The 17178-nt window shown below is 41.8% G+C and overlaps 1 protein-coding gene across 5 annotated transcripts in view; it reads left to right on the top strand.

Moving 5' to 3' along the window:
- Positions 1-17178, top strand: part of PRKRA (protein activator of interferon induced protein kinase EIF2AK2) — a 375739-nt gene that overhangs the window by 5663 nt on the left and 352898 nt on the right. For 3 of the 5 annotated variants that reach the window (XM_070422688.1, XM_070422687.1, XM_070422686.1), the window contains exons 4-8: positions 1089-1167; positions 2854-2971; positions 4394-4488; positions 7255-7429; positions 10037-10524. In XM_070422688.1, the coding sequence (XP_070278789.1) occupies positions 1089-1167; positions 2854-2971; positions 4394-4488; positions 7255-7429; positions 10037-10194 (625 nt within the window). In that variant the 3' untranslated portion in view covers positions 10195-10524. Of the gene's footprint in view, positions 1-1088; positions 1168-2853; positions 2972-4393; positions 4489-7254; positions 7430-8528; positions 8590-10036; positions 10525-17178 lie in introns of those variants that run through there. The other 2 variants (XM_070422684.1, XM_070422685.1) reach the window with 2 other exon arrangements.

The raw sequence follows: 17178 nt of genomic DNA on the forward strand, positions 1-17178 counted from the left end.
AGGAATAAACTATTATGTGTACTTACAACTGTAAACCTACTTTTGCCCCTCCCTGTATTTTTGTGCTTCTTGGCAGATAAAATGGGAATTACTAAGCTATAATGAGACCTAAAGTGGCCTGATTTAATAGAGACTTTCTCACTTCGTCATCACAATTATTTGGGTAGCTTAGACATGCAGCATTGTAAGTGAATATTTATCTCATCAGCCTCTGTAAAGCTTGAAATTCTGGTAGAAAAGAAACTTGAAGAAGTGGCAATAACTAAGTCTCATTTGTCAGGGAAGAAATGACTTTCAGTTGCCTCAATGGTAGTACCTGGGAATGTAGCTTATTCAGTGTCAGGCACCATCACCCAAGTAGTTAGTATTTCAAATTACTTAGAAGAGATTGTTTTCTTTTTTCCTAATAACCATCGTCAGATGCTGAAACCAGATTCATGCAGGCCATCTAGGATGCATGTAAGTCTTAGGGTTATCCTAGCATAGAGCAGATGATATATCAAACAGATTTTTCTCCCATAATTATCTGAATGAAAAAACTGCATTTATGATTTACATTATTCACAGGCTAAATTTCCTGACTAATTATTAGTCTTCCCTTTTTGTGTAGTTGTAACAATAGTATGCTTTACTTAAATACATGTTATTGAGCACCAGTTATATGCAAAGTACTACAAGGCTTATGAAGGTAAGTAATAGATGGGCCCTACCATCAAGGAGTTTACAGTCTGAACAGGGGCGAGAGGTGGTGAGGGATGGACAAATTACATGTATTTGTAAGAGTGTATAACTTATGGTAAAATAGTTTGCTTAAGAAAGTGTCAGACCAAATGTTATAATGGCTCAAAGGAGTAAGAAAATCTGTTCCATTGGGGTAAAAGGGTAGGCTTTTTACAGGACGTGGCATTTGAGATATACCTTGGGTGATGGGTAGATCAGATTCTCGTGAAAGAGGTGGGAGATAAGGGCATTCTGTGTAGAAGGAACAGCAAAAGCAAAGGCATAGAGGGTTAAGGAGAAAATACTTGTCATGTATTTGGTAACTTGGGGGAGATCATTTGGGTTTATAACTTTAAAAAAATGTTTAGCTTTGCAGTTCCTGACCCCTTAATGCCTGACCCTTCCAAGCAACCAAAGAACCAGCTTAATCCTATTGGCTCATTACAGGTAAGTTGCACAGTTTTTCCATATTTAACATTTTGTCTACTGAAGAAAGGTGTCATAATTGATACAATTAAGGGCTAAGACAGGGAATTAATATTTTAAAGATAAGATGGTATAATATTTTGTTTTCCAAGTTAGGGTCATTAGATATTAGAGTGCTAACTTGAAATTATTGTCCTATTTATTTTTTGGATTTTCCTCCATATACAGTATCTGCCTTTGGCTTGTGGAATTCTCATTTGAGATCAACAGAACCTCTGCATATGTTTTATACTTTAAGAATGTTTCTTGCCACTTTTTTGACAAACCTCTTTCTACTTTTGTTGAGACAAAAGACTAAATTTAAAGAACTCAAATCAGGTAGCCTAATTCAAGAATAGGGAAGAAGTCTTCATTTGCTTATTCTACCAAATATATATATTCAGCTCTGAATTTCTGCATACAGAATAGCCTTCTTGCAGATTATCTGTGTGCTCTCTTGGACAACACCCCGCCCCCCCATTATCCAACCGGTCCTTTGATCTCTTTCCTGCTCCATGAGTTATTCTGTAGTTTCTCCCTCTTTTCCAATTCTGTTTGCTCTCTCTGCTCCTCTTTTGCTCTTGATCAGTTACAGTGATTAGCCAGCTGTGGGTAGAAGGGTCTATAGCTCAGAGGGGAAAGGCTTTGGGAACTGTTGGCAGCGAAACCTATGGATATGCTCTGAGGTTTTTACTCAGTTTGTCTTCCTACTTGAACTCTTTGATATCAGCTCACTGTGGCTTAATGGAAGAATCTATACTAATAAAAGGGTAATATGCTAATTAGAACGAGTCGATTGGACATCTTCCAGATGTCCGACTTCCTTCCAGACAAAGCCACGGTGGTGAGGGCCAAGGCAGAGGCTGTTTGGGGCAATCAGGCCAGCAGGGGAGCAAGCAGTTAGGGACAATCAGGCCGGCAGGGGAGCAAGCAGTTAGGGGCAATCAGGCCAGTGGGGGAGCAAGCAGTTAAGGGCGAGATCAGGCTGGTGCAGGGGAGCAAGCAATTAGGGGCGAGATCAGGCTGGTGCAGGGGAGCAAGCAATTAGGGGCGAGATCAGGCTGGTGCAGGGGAGCAAGCAGTTAGGGGGTGATCAGGCTGGCAGGGGAGCCGTTAGATGGCAATCAGGCCGGCAGGGGAGTGGTTAGGGGGAGATCAGGCCGGCAGGCAGAGGTGGTTAGGGTCAATCAGGCAGGCAGGCAGACAGAGACAGTTAGGGGTGATCAGGCCGGCAGGCAGAGGCAGTTAGTGTTGATTAGGCAGGCAGGCAGAGGCAGTTAGAGGTGATCAGGCCGGCGGGCAGTTAGGAGCCAGCGGTCCTGGATTGTGAGAGGGATGTCCAACTGCCGGGATCGGGCCTAAACCGGCAGTCGGGCATCCCCGGAGGGGTCCCAGATTGGAGAGGGTGCAGGCTGGGCTGAGGGACACACCCCTTCCGTGCACAAATTTCCTGTACCGGGCCTCTAGTGCCATTCATAAGCAGGAAACTGCTTCAGTTTTGGTATTATGGACTTACAAGGGTATTCCCTAATTTTTCTATTCCAGAATATCATTATTCCTTTAAACATATAAATAGAAATGAGATCAAAATCATGAAAGAATGTCATTTATGTGATTGAGCCTTTGCATAGTAAAAATTACTACTAAAGCCTCATCTCAATTTTCTAGGAATTGGCTATTCATCATGGCTGGAGGCTTCCTGAATATACCCTTTCCCAAGAGGGAGGACCCGCTCATAAGAGAGAATATACCACAATCTGCAAGCTAGAGTCATTTATGGAAACTGGTACTTATTTATTTTTACCCTCATACAATTGGAGACATTTGGAGTATTTTCAGATGATGAATGACCATAGAAATTTCTGTTGGTGGCAACTTCTCAAATTTTTTTGTTGAGAAAAAATTGATACACTCCTGTTCTACTGTCTCTAACTTTCTGAGGATGAATTTAAGTAAATATTTGGTTTAAGAATACTTACACTTTTTAATTTGATATTTTAAAAATCAAGAGTTATTAATGGAAAAATAAATAACTAATTGACGCATCAATCCTCAGTGATATACTAAATACTTAAGAAATCTCATTTGGTTTTCGGCAGCTATTCTAGAAGATAGGACTAGAAAACATCTTGTTTGCATTTGAAAATAAGATGCTTAATAAGAGGTTAGATGACAAAACATTGCAATGATAGCAACTTTTATGTTGTAAAGGCCATAAACAATGAGGAAAAAAAGTTACTTAATAAAGTACTATTGAGGATTCCTATTTAACTTCTCTAACATGTTTCTATTATTTTTAAAGTGGCCTGAAAGGGAATTTTGCCTTGGCTACGTGTTAGTTTCAACATACAAGCTACTTTTTGCCCTCAAGAGGTAGCATGGGCCCCAGTTGGTTTGGCTCAGTGGATAGAGGGTTCGCCTGCAGACTGAAGGGTCCCGGGTTCGATTCTGGTCAAGGGCACATGCCCAGGTTGCAGGCTCGGTCCCCAGTAGGGGGCATGTAGGAGGCAGCCAATCAATGATTCTCTCTCATCATTGATGTTTCTATCTCTCTCCCTTCTCTGAAATCAATAAAAATATGTTTAAAAATAATAATAATAAAAAAATAAAATGAGACCATCTTTTAAAAAAAAAAAAATAAAAGAGGGGAGTGTGAGCCAGTGCAGAAAGCACTGAGCAAGAAGCAGGTACCTCAACTTCTGTTCTTGATGCAATCTTTGGTTTGCAGGATAGGCAACTAAATCTCTCTGGGCCTTAGTTTTTAAATCTAACAGAAGTATGGAAGGAGATGAAATATACGGTCTCTTTCAACTTCAGTATCCCCTTTCTTATTCATGATAGAGAAATTCCACATAATTCTCAGTTTATAGAAAATTGTAAGCAGGAAGTAAACAATGGTAATTCAAATATACCTTGATAAATTTGAATATTTGATCAGAATTCATTAAAACTAGACATAGGGAAATATAGCTGTTAATGAAAAACAGAAAGCATAACTACTAAAGATAAACTGTTAAAAGAAATGCCTTCAAAAATGTAAGAATTAATAGCTATATGAATCACAACAAGCAAAGATGTCAGGTCAGTAAAAAATAGACTAGTATATAAAAACCATGAGGTTGTTCTCTGATTAAATGCAATATATGTTTGATCATTCTCTGTGGACACATTTCTTTTCTAAACCTACCATTTCTTTTTAATTATTTAGGAAAAGGGGCATCAAAAAAACAAGCCAAGAGAAATGCTGCTGAGAAATTTCTTGCCAAATTCAGTAACATTTCTCCAGAGAACCACATTTCTTTAGTGAGTAATGATCATACAGCTATGACATTAATGTGATTAAGCATCTCTTTTTTTTAATCTATTGTTGACAGTATTACAGATATTTCCCATTTTCCCCTCTTTTGCCCCCCCCCCCCGCCCCCCCCCGCATCTCTTGCTGTAGGAAACTTGCCTAGATTTCTTGTTGTATTGATACTTCATAGTTGCAGTTTTTAAAAATCTTCTTCATTGTTTAGTTACATGCTACCCCAATTTAATCTGCTTGCTATATGTGAGCCAGGGTCATAGGTCAGAGGGCTTGGGAGACATAGACAAATTGAGAATACTATGAGGATCTAAAGATAATAGGCCCATAGTGATATTTTTGCCTTCACATTAACAGTGCATTCCCATCCCTTTCTTTATTCATTCATTTATCCACTCAGGAAACATTTAGTGAGCTCATACTCCGTGCCAAGCTTTGTGCTGGGAACTGGCATACAGTGATAAGACAGTCTCTGCTCCTAAGGCGTTTATAGCAGACTGAAAGGGAAAAGAACCCTACGGACTAGACTGGCCCTTACAGAGGCTGCGGTAGGAACATGGGAGAAGCCATCCAGCTAAGACTGGGGGTTTAGGGAAGGCTCCTTGGAGGAAGTAATATGTATATTAAGACTTGTAGGATGAGAGTAGGGGAAAAGAACTCCAGAGAGAAGAAAGCAGGAGTGAAACATCATATGCAGTGTAGGAACCCTAAGTAATTTCATATGGCTAGAGCAGAGAGTTGGAGGGAGTCTCAGACGGTGAGGCCATTAAGGAGATTGATCTTTATCCTGAGGGGAGAACAAAGTCATTAAAAAATTTTAATCTGGATTCACAGGCTCTAATTTATCCAGTAGAAGAAAAATCACTTGGCTGTGTTATGAAGAGTTAATGAATATTAGAGACCTGTTAGAATGCTGTTATAGAAATCAGATGACAAATGTTGGTGGCCTAAATTAAGGGAGTGGCAGTAGAAATGGTAGATTTAAAAATTATTTAGAAAACTAAAGTGAAGGGGGCATGGTCATTGATTAGATATGGGAAGTAAGGAAAAGGGAGGAAATAAACATTTTTAGTTTGGCAGCTGAGTAGATAGTGGTACCATTCATTCATATGGGGACCACAGAAAAGGAGTAAGATTTGAGGAGGAACAGATAATGAGCTAAATGTAGGATATATTGAATTTTAAAGACAATCAAGTAGAAGAAATAGTTACTGTTTTAAAAAGTTCAACTTCATTCGTGCAAGTTAAACAATATACTAATTTCATATTTTAGATCAACAAAACCTACAAAGTTTGATAACACCTGGTTTTGGTGAGGATATGAGAAGGCAAGCACCCTTTAAGACTTTGATGGGAGTATAAAGTGGTTCAAAATCGATTTGGAAGTATTTACCAAAATTAAAAGCATGCATGTTTTTTGACTCAGCAATTCTACTTCTAAAAATTTTTCTGCACAGAAAGTCATTTAAGTGCAAAGGAGTTTTTATTGTAACATTGTTATTAAAAGCAAGAGACCAGAAACAACCTAAAACTCTTAGTTGGAGGCTGGTAATAAATATAATACATATATGTGCAAAGATGAGAAGAATGAGTAAGATGTAGAAGAGTAAGCTATCATTTTTGTTTAAAAAGATTGTGTGTGTGTGTGTGTGTGTGTGTGTGTGTGTGTACTTGAATGTGCATAGAACATTTATGGAAGGATACTGAAGAAAAGTTTAACAGCAAGTACCTCTGGGGAGTGGAACAGAAATCTTTGGGGAAGGAGAGGTAAGGAAAAAAGACCACTATTCATTAGATGTTTGTTTTAATTGCAGGTTTTTTTAAACATGTTAATTAATTATGATTAAAAAAACAATTTTGTTTAAAGTTTCAATCAAGAAATGTAAAATTCTATTTAGTAAATTGTACAAATTACTCAATTCTATATCAGAGCCATTCCTATGATCTTTTGAAAATTTCTTAACCTCTGTCTGGGCTCATTAATAAAGAAGACTAAGGATAGGTTGCCCTACTTAGTTCAAAGAGTAGTTGTAGTGGGTTTTTTAAATGACATAATAAAGAAAAATAATTTGAGAAACATAAACTAACATGGAATGTAAAACATTCTGAACACAGGTGAAAAAGGAAGGATTTAGGGGAGAAAAAAGGAAAAAGAGAAAGAAAACAAAAAAATAAGCTCACTTGGGTTCTGCGATATAAGTCTGAGAACTCTTTGACGTCCTGCTATTCATTTAAATAACTTGTTCTTCTCAAACCCAACATACTTTTCACCTTTTCTACAGTTTGTTTTCTGCTTTACTGCTTTTGGTTACAGTGATTAGTATTTAATTCAAGAAATCATAAAGATATGAAAATTGCTTTATATTTTAATTTGTAGATTGCTCTGCTAATCAGATGCAATTATTTGCAAATTTGTTTATAGTACTCTTAAATATCTTATATCTTAATCTGACTATCAGAAAATTTGACTGAGAGACATTTGTGCTATACAAAAGTATTTTTAAATACTTCCAGTATTAAAAAAAATGAAAAAAGAAAAATTATTACTTACATTATATTATTGCACATGCTTCTTTTTTAACATCATGCTATTTGTTAAATGTGTGTACTTGTTAGTGTTGTCTTGTTTAAATTAGAAAGTTAACCAAATTGTGTCCATTTAAACATGCTTTATAAACTATTAAGTGTGAGTGCCTTCTAAATTAATTAAAGTTGGAAACCGGTCCCAGTTCTGAGTCTTAACCTTCATCTCTGTTTTTCAGACAAACGTAGTAGGACATTCCTTAGGATGCACTTGGCATTCCTTGAGGAATTCTCCTGGTGAAAAGATCAACCTACTGAAAAGAAGCCTCCTCAGTATTCCCAATACGAATTACATCCAGCTGCTCAGTGAAATCGCCAAGGAACAGGGTTTTAATATAACATATTTGGATATAGGTATGAGGGGGTTTTTTTTGCTTATCCCAAAACATATTTCTTTTAAAAATACGTTTGAGAAACAAAAACTTCTATTATAATTAATTTCATTGATTAGGGATTCTAACTCTATATATTACCACAGCAGTAAAATATATAAATGATATGTTCCATTCTCATAAATAATATTCAAAATAGCCAACATCTCTACAGTTATAATAATAAAAACAATAATAGCTAAGATTTATAACTAATTGAATCCTCAAACTAACCCTATGAAGTAGGTTCTGTATGCATATGAAGAAACTAGGCACAGAAAAGTTGAGAAACTTGTCCAAGATCACATAGCTAGTCAGTGGTAGAGCCAGGTTAGGGGAAGAGTAACTATAGATACATGATACACTGTCCATTTATCTCGCCCTGATGGGAAGATTGACAGATAAAAAGACACCACATTTCTAGAACAAGGAGTGAGTTTGTGGGTTCTGTAATGACCAATGAACGTGTCTCACATTGATGTTTCTCTTTCTCTTTCTCTCCCTCCCTCTCTAAAATAAAAAAATGTTTAAAAAAGAATAACAAAGATGATAAGTGGAGTAGTCTACCGTGGATGCTTCTAGAGAAAAACAATGATAAAAACTATTGCTCAGACAAAGGATCTACTTTATATACACTTAGTAACCATCACGTTTGAGTATGTCATTACAGAACTCACAAACTCACTCCTTGTTCTATAAATGTGTCTTTACAGAACCCACGCCAGACCTCTCTCCCCACTTCATCACTGTGTGCCAATCCTGGTAGGCACATGGGGCAGGTCAATTTATAGCTTTCTCCCATTCCAGCTGTCATTTTCTCTAGCCCTTCATCATTTAGGTAGACAGATGCAGAATGACTGGAGAGGAAGTCAGTTTGGATTTTCTTTTAAGTCAGTTTATAAAGCTGGCTACTGTGTCCATGCGTTTATCGTCTTGATTTTCCATCAGTATAATATGTGAAGAACTTGATACCTTTATTCCAGTTTCAGTGACCTGTGGGGACCTAGCTCTCAGAGGTCCTAGCACTGGAAAGTAGGGTGTTTAGAGATTGAAAGAACTTCTGATTTTCTCTGTTGCTTTAGGATCAAATGTGCTGGGAATTTAGTATGGACAGATGGTCAGAAAAGGCGGCTGATGGGGCAGGCAAGTTGGAAGCAGCTGCTTAATGGGTGTGGTGTTTCCTCGTGGTATGATGAAATGACGAAAATGTTTTATGACTAGATAGAGGTGGTGGTTGCACAACATTGCGAATGTACTAAATGCCACTCAATAGTTCACTTTAGAAATGATTAATTTCATGTTGTGTGAATTTTACCTCACTTAAAAAAATAAAAGAACCTAGATGCTAGAACTAGAAAGTCTCTTCAGGCATTAAATAATCCCGTTGTATCTGGATACTTCCCTCTATGTTGACTAACTGAAATAACATTTAATCATGACCTCTTTTTTTAAAAATACATTTTATTGATTTTTCTACAGAGAGGAAGGGAGAGGGATAGAGAGTCAGAAACATCGATAAGAGAGAAACATCGATCAGCTGCCTCCTGCACACTCCCCACTGGGGATGTGCCCGCAACCAAGGTACATGCCCTTGACCAGAATCGAACCCGGGACCCTTGAGTCCGCAGGCCGACGTTCCATCCACTGAGCCAAACCAGTCAGGGCAATCATGACCTCTTTAAACAAATTATGACTCATGTGTTCTACTTCTTCCCTGATCTTACTTGTTGTCTTCAGTAAGAGTGATTCATCATTGATGAGAAGAGCATTTGTTTCCTGGGTTAGGTATTATTTTAAAACACCCTAACCCTTAGACTCTGCACAGATTTATAACCAAAGAACATTAAGGCGCAAAGGAGGTCTTGCCCTGAACCATGTGTGTCCTAGTTCAGTGTCCACTGAAAATACCCCTAGACTTCATAATGAAAAATGCAACTTCAGGTTTCTAGCCAATCTTTTTTTTTCCCTTTTGAAAAAGTTGCTGTGGTTCAATAATTTGTAAACACTGTTCAAATAGCCACATTAGAATTGTCTTGGGAGTTTTTTTGTTTGTTTGTTTTTTAAATGCAAGAATCTGGCATTTTTTAACCCTAACCCTGCATATGTGATGGAGCAGGCTGGAGCAAGGCCTGGACACCTGCATTGCTAAGTTCCCTCTGATGATTATAAAGCACATCTGTGTTTGAGAATTGCTGTAGCTGAGCAGTTGGGTTTTGTTTTTTGTTTGTACAAGAATAACAAAGATGCCCTGGCCCATGTGGCTCAGTTGGTTGGAGCATCATCCCATGGACGGGAAGGTCTCGGGTTTGATTCTCCGTCAGGGCACATACCTAGGTTTCAGGTTCAGTCCCCAGTTGGGGCACATGCGGGAGGCAACCAATGGACGTGTCTCACATCGATGTTTCTGCTTCTCTTCCTCTCCCTTCCTCCCTCTCTAAAATAAAAATTTTTAAGAAAGAATAACAAAGATGATAAGTGGAGTAGCCTGCCATGGATGCTTAGAGAAAAACAGTGATAAAAATTATCGCTTAGACAAAGGATCTACTTTGTATGCACTTATTAACTGTCACGTTTGAATATGTCATTACAGAGGAACTGAGTGCCAACGGACAGTATCAGTGCCTCGCAGAACTGTCCACCAGTCCTATCACAGTCTGCCACGGCTCTGGGATCTCCTGCAGCAATGCACAGAGTGATGCCGCCCACAATGCTTTGCAGTACTTAAAGATAATAGCAGAAAGAAAGTAAACGTGAAACAACCTAGGAAACCCTGCGGCAGCACATAACACGTCCCTCTCTCACCCCTTCCCAAGTAACACATTTACTGTAATGTTTGAGTTTGTGTGTTGTTTCTAAATCTCTTTCATAGATTCCATCGACACTACAGATTTCATTATCTCCTAGTTGTTATTAACTCTTTTTAATGGCTTCACCTTTGTATTGGTATATTGTATTTATAAACTTTGTACCACAGGCAGAGTGTAGCACCCATTTGGCAATGCCATGTACATAGGAGGAAGAAACTGCATGTGTATTGATGATGATGAAGATGATGAAATAAAACTGCTAACAACAGTCTTTCTTACTGGTGCTTAACCTCACTTTGTGCAAGGCTTTCAAAGGGAATTCGCAGGTGGCCCCTTAGACTTAGAGGGTTGAGGATGCACTAACAGGCTTTTATTGAATGTGACTGTTAAATGTCAGGGGACACGGTGGTCCGCTGTGTATTGGGATCCAGGTGATAAAGAGCCGTTGTATTAATGGGTTCTGCTCATTTTATGAAAGTGTTACTGACTTGACTGTGGCTCCCTTCTCAGCCATTCTTGTAAGTAACATTGTAATGTGGCTGTTCTATTATTTTCTTATTTATGGTTTACTTCTGAAAGTCAAAGGTTACAAAAACCTATGGCCTAAGCAAAAATTTATAAATTGATACATGATGACTGACTTCCATATTTTCTCAAAGCATATGCAACGTTGTCTTTTTCTTTGACATAACGATTCATCAATGAATGCTGTAGTTGAAAAAGCATTAGTAGTACCAAAACAAAACTTCCTCGTGTACTCAATTCAGTTACAAGAAACGGTTTCAAACAAGGCAGTGAGTGATTAAAAGGTGGGGAAATAAGTGTCATGCACAGATTTTAACTTTGCCTTTTATGTTTCCGTATACCATCCTGTGACACCAAGTCTGTCCTGTCAGCTCCAGCCAGTACTGTGCTTTGCAGACCATTGGATGTCTCCGGCCTGTTCAGAGCCCAAGGAAAGCTCTGAGTGAGGCAGGATAGTGAGCTGGGAAAATTCCTGGGCGAGTGGAATGGGGAAACTGAGGCAAGATAAACAAGGGCAAACAATTTGACCAATTTAGAGCCAGCTAGTGAATTGCAAGACCTTATCTTTCCCAACCAAGGACACTTGAGAACAAATGGTTTATATCTCTCCTCGCTGACCAGAGAGTAAATACCTCAAATCACCCTGGTCAGGAAGAGAAAGGACAGAGACTCAGCACATTAAGTGCCCTGTCAGTCACTGGTGACTGACACTATACTTTCCGTCCGGAAGACAAAACGGGCTGGACGCTTAACGTGTTAATGCCATTAGTGCCAGCCAAACCCAAGGACGGATGAAGTTGGGAACAAATAAAAAAAAAACCATTAGAGCCAGACAGGCCCAAGATAAAAGTAAGACCCTAACCTGGCCGGTGTGGCATAGTGGTTGAGTGTCGACCCATGAACCAGGAGATCTTGTTTCTATTCTCAGTCAGGGCACATGCCTGGGTTGCGGGCTCTATCACCAGTAAGGGGTGTGCAGGAGGCAGCCGGTTGATGATTCTCTTTCATCATTGATAATTCTATCTCTCCCTCTTCCTCTCTGAGATCAATAAAAACATATTTTTTAAAAAGTAAAACACTAAGCCAAAACCGGTTTGGCTCAGTGGATGGAGCGTCGGCCTGCGGACTGAAAGGTCCCAGGTTCGATTCCGGTCAAGGGCATGTACCTGGGTTGCAGGCACATCCCCAGTGGGAGATGTGCAGGAGGCAGCTGATCGATGTTTCTCTCTCATCGATGTTTCTAACTCTCCCCCTCCCTTCCTCTCTGTAAAAAATCAAAATATATTAAAAAAAAAAAAAAGTAAAACACTAAGCCCTAGCTGGTATAGCTCAGTGGATAAAGCATCGGCCTGCAAACCAAAGGGTGCCAGGTTCAGTTCCAGTCAAGGGCACATATCTTGGTTGCAGGCTCAATTCCGGGCTCTGGGCTCGTGCAGGAGACAACCAATTAATGTGTTTCTCTCACATCGATGTTTCTGTCTGTCTTTCCCTTTCTCTCCCACTCTCCCTAAGAATCAATGGAAAAATATCCTCAGGTGAGGATTAACAACAACAGCAAAAAGTAAAAACACTAAAGCTGACTAAAGAATAATCTCAAACTCTCTCTGTCTCTCTCTGTCTCTGTCTCTCTCTCTCTCTCTCTCTCTCTCTCTCTCTATATATATATATCTATATATATATATATATACATATATATACACTAGAGGCCTGGTGCACAAAAATTTGTGCACTCGGGGGTGTCCCTCAGCCCAGCCTGTGCCCTTTCGCAGTCTGGGACCCCTCAGGGGATGACCACCTGCTGACTTAGGCCCACTCCCTGGGGGATTGGGCCTAAGCTGGCAGTCAGACATCCCTCTGGCAGCCCGGGAGCCCTCGGGGGATGTCCACTTGCCAGTGGGGAGCAGGCCTAAGCTGCAGTCAGACATCCTTAGCGCTGCTGAAGGAGGCAGGAGAGACTCCCACCACCACCGCTGTACTGGCAGCCGTCAGCCTGGCTTGTGGCTGAGCAGAGCTCCCGCTGTGGGAGCGCACTGACCACCAGGGGGCATCTCCTGCATTGAGCATCTGCCCCCTGGTGGTCAGTGTGTGTCATAGTGACCAGTCATTCCCAGTCCTTCTGCTGTTAGAGTTAATTTGCATATTACCCTTTTATTATATAGGAGTGCCTGGCCAGCCTGGGTGAGGGGCTGATGGCTGTTTGCAGGCTGGCCACAGCCCCGTCAGGGTGGGGGTCCCCCCTGGGGTGCCTGGCCAACCTGGGTGAGGGGCTGATGGCTGTTTGCAGGCTGGCTACACCCCCTTCAGGGTTGGAGGGTCCTGCTGGGGTGCCTGGCTAGTCTGGGTGAGTGGCTGATGGCAATTTGCAGGCTGGCCACAGCCCCTTCAGGGTGGGGGTCCCCGCTGGGGTGTCTGGCCAGCCTGGGTGAGGGGCTGATGGCTGTTTGAAGGCTGCCCACAGCCTCTTCAGTGTGGGGGTCCCCACTGGGGTGCCTGGCCATCCTGGGTGAGGGGCTGAGGGCCATTTACAGGCTGGCTAAGCCCCCCAGCGGGGACCCTCACCCCATGAGGTTGTGGCCAGCCTGGGTGAGGAGCTGATGGCTATTTGCAAGCTGGCCACAACCCCCAGCCACCCAAGCTCCCAGTGGATGCTGGCTGGAAGCAAGTATCTGGGATTTATTTGTCTTCTATAGTTGAAACTTTGTTGCCATGAGCAGAGGCCACAGCCGGCTCAGGGCCGGCAGGAAGCTTGGCTTCCTCCATCGCCGTGCAACCAAGTCTGCTTGCTCCAGCTCCGTGGCTGCCGGCCGCCATCTTGGTTGGGTTAATTTGCATATAGCAGCTCTGATTGGCTGGTGGGCGTGACTTAGGGCGCAGCAAAGGTACGGTCAATTAGCATCTTTGTCTTTTATTTGTGTGTGTGTGTGTGTGTGTGTGTGTATATATATATATATATATTATCCAGATTATTATGACCACTTGATGTTTGTAGGCAAATTAGCTATACAGTGGGGCCTTGACTTACGAGTGTCCCGACTAACAAGTTTTTTGAGACACCAGCTGTCTCTCGGCCGATTTTTTGCATTGAGTTGATAGAGTAATTTGAGTTAACGAGCTCCTTAATGAGCTCCTTAACGAGCTCGGTCTCAGAATGAATTAAACTCGTAAGTCAAGGCCCCACTGTAATTTCGCGCTGAAGTTGCTAGAGGGCCAGATCATTATAAATAGGGAAGCAAGTTGTTTACTATGACAGTAGAAGTGATTAGTGATTGTTTTCTGAAGATATGGGTAAACAACGCAATTTAACAGCCTTTGAACATGGGAATATATATACACACACACATATATATACTGAGTGGACAGATTATTATGACCAGCCCATCAGTACTTCATTGGGCCACCTTTTGCCTTCAGTACTGTGGTGAGTCTTCTTGGCATTGACTCCATGAGATGTTGAAAGGTGATGCGAAGAATCTGACACCATGCCTGATGAATAGCACTGTCCAGTTCTGTGAGATTTGATGGTTGTGGAACCAGCTGCCTGATGGCTCTTTTAACTTCGTCCCACAAATGCTCAATTGGATTGAGACCTGGTGATTGTGGGGGCCACGTAAGCAAGGTAAAGTCTCCCTCATGTTCTTGAAACCACTCCTGCACAATACAAGCACCGTGGCATGGCGCATTGTCTTGTCGGAAGAAGCCATCTCCATTGGGATACGCCATCAACATGATAGGATGGACTTGATCAGCAACGATACTTAGATATGTTGTGCTATTCAGACATTGTTCCACACAAATTAAAGGGCCCAAATCATGCCAGGAAAACATGCCCCAAACCATGACACTGTCCCCACCAGCTTGAAGGGTTGTACTCATGCATGTGGGGTGCATGCTTTCATGCTGTTTCCGCCAAATTCTCACTCTGCCATTTGCATGATGCTACTGAAAACGTGATTCATCGGACCACATGACTTTTTTCCAGTGCTTGACTGTCCAATCCTTGTATTCCTGTGCGAATTGGAGACGTTTTATCTTGGTAACTGCAGATAGCAAAGGTGTTCAAACAGGCCTTCGGCTTCCATATTCCATACGATGCAGTATATGGCTAATTTGCCTACAAACGTCAGGTGGTTATAATAATCTGGCCATTCAGTGTATATATATTAGAGGCCTGATGCATGAAATTCATGCAAGGGGCTCGGCCCACGCAGCCTCAGCGGCTTGCCTCAGCCCTCGCAGCCCTGGCTTCATCTGGAAGGACGCCCGGAAGGTTGTTCGGCTGTCCGGTCTAATTAGCATATTATGCTTTTATTATTATAGAACAGCAGTTCTCAACCTGTGGGTCGAGACCCCTTTGGCGGTTGAACGACCCTTTCACAGGGGTCGCCTAAGACCATCCTGCATATCAGATATTTACATTACAATTCATAACAGTAGCAACATTACAGTTATAAAGTAGCAACAAAAATAATTTTCTGGTTGGGTCACAACATGAGGAACTGTATTTAAAGGGCCAGAAGGTTGAGAACCACTGTTATAGAAGATATATATCCTATATAATAAAAGCCTAATATGCTAAGTGTTTGGTTGTCCGTTCAACCAATCAAAGCGTAATATGCTAATGATATGTTAAGGCCACTCAACTGCTCACTGTGACGTGCACTGACCACCAGGGGGCAGACAGTCGACTGGCCAAACAGTCGTTATGACATGCACTGACCACCAGGGGCAGATGCTCCAACAGGTAGGTTAGCTTGCTGCTGGGATCTGGCCGATCGGGACTGATCGAGACAGGCCAGACAGGCCCTGAAGCCCTCCCATGGTCGCTCCCTGGCACACCAACCTCCTGCGTCCCTGCCAAGCCCCAGTCGTGCACTGGTGGGGTCCCTCAGCCTGGCCTGTGCCCTCTCACAATCCAGGGCCCCTTAGGGGACATCAGAGAGCTGGTTTCAGCCCGATCCCACAGGCCAAGCCGAGGGACCCCACTGGTGCACAAATTCATGCACTGGGCCTCTAATTATATACATATATATATATATATATATATATATGTATTTTCTATTGATTTCAGAGAAGAAGGGAGAGTGAGAGAGAATCATTGATCAGCTGCTTCCTGATTGAGCCGGCAACCCGGGCATGTGCACTGACCAGGAATCAAACTGTGACCTCCTGGTTCATAGGTCAATGCTCACCACTGAGCCATGCCAGCCAGGCCCGTATACAATCGTTTTGCTGCACTAGCATATTAAAAACGCACCTGGAAAACTAATGAATATTCTATTGAAACATTTTCCCCTGTGTTGACTAACTGAAATACATTTAATCATGACCTCTTTAAACAAATTATGACTCCTGTGTTTCTACCTCTTCCCTCATTTTTTACCTTCAGTAAGATCCTCTAAGATCTTTGCCTGCAGAAGAGAGATAAAACCCTCAAGGCAGGATACCAGCTTGGGCTCTCTCTGGAGCAGCCCATGCCTGTTTTCGGACTTTTAATTTTTTTCCTCCTAAACTTTAAGGGTCCCCAGGAGACTTGCAATCAGGGGAGCAGTGGGCAGCAGCAGCTTGTCCTGGGCTCATCCTCTGAATTCTCTCCAAGGACCCCTTTTCCTCTGACTGTCCAGCGAGCCAGACGTTTCTAGGGAACCGAGCCGAGCAGCCCTGGCACTCCCCTGGCGCGTCTGTTCTAGGCCCTTCCTGTGCGGCTCTGCCCCCAGCTTGAGTAAGCGCACTCTCGACATCACATGGACTCGTCAGTCTTTCCTGCAGGAAGTCAGGAGCCCACACACTGCTGGCCAGCCTGACAGACCTTCTCTGTCATCCGGGAACACGAGTCACTGTAGAGTTTGACCATCTAAAGTGTTAATCAAGCAGGAAATGGGCCGCACAGATTGTCCTGTCTGAAAAGTGAAAATCATACCTGAGTGGACTCCTTTGACAATAATAAAACTACATAATAAAGGAAAACCATGCCTGTAACTTACAACTCTAAGAGCATTTAACTTAGTTTCATGTTATAAGCTATCTATGACAAAGTGAATATTAGGTATTTTTGGTGAGAATAAGGAATACAAAGAACATAAACAGTTTCGGCATAAAGAGGAGCCTGTGGGTCATTAAAATAGACTGATCTTAGGTTGTTGTTGTTGTTTTTAAAATATATTTTATTGATTTTTTGCAGAGAGGAAGGGAGAGGGACAGAGAGCTAGAAATATCAATGAGAGAGAAACATCAATCAGCTGCCTCCCGCATGCCCCCCACTGGGGATGTGCCTGCAACCAAGGTACATGCCCTTGACCGGAATCGAACCCGGGACCCTTGAGTCCGCAGGCTGACGCTCCATCCACTGAGCTAAACCGGTCAGGGCTGATATTAGGTTTTTATGAATGCTCTAGAATATAGA

The sequence above is a fragment of the Myotis yumanensis genome, unplaced genomic scaffold (assembly GCF_028538775.1).
Source record: "Myotis yumanensis isolate MYYU_CA2020_CCGP unplaced genomic scaffold, mMyoYum1.0.hap1 SCAF_8, whole genome shotgun sequence".
Taxonomy (NCBI): Eukaryota; Metazoa; Chordata; class Mammalia; order Chiroptera; family Vespertilionidae; genus Myotis; species Myotis yumanensis.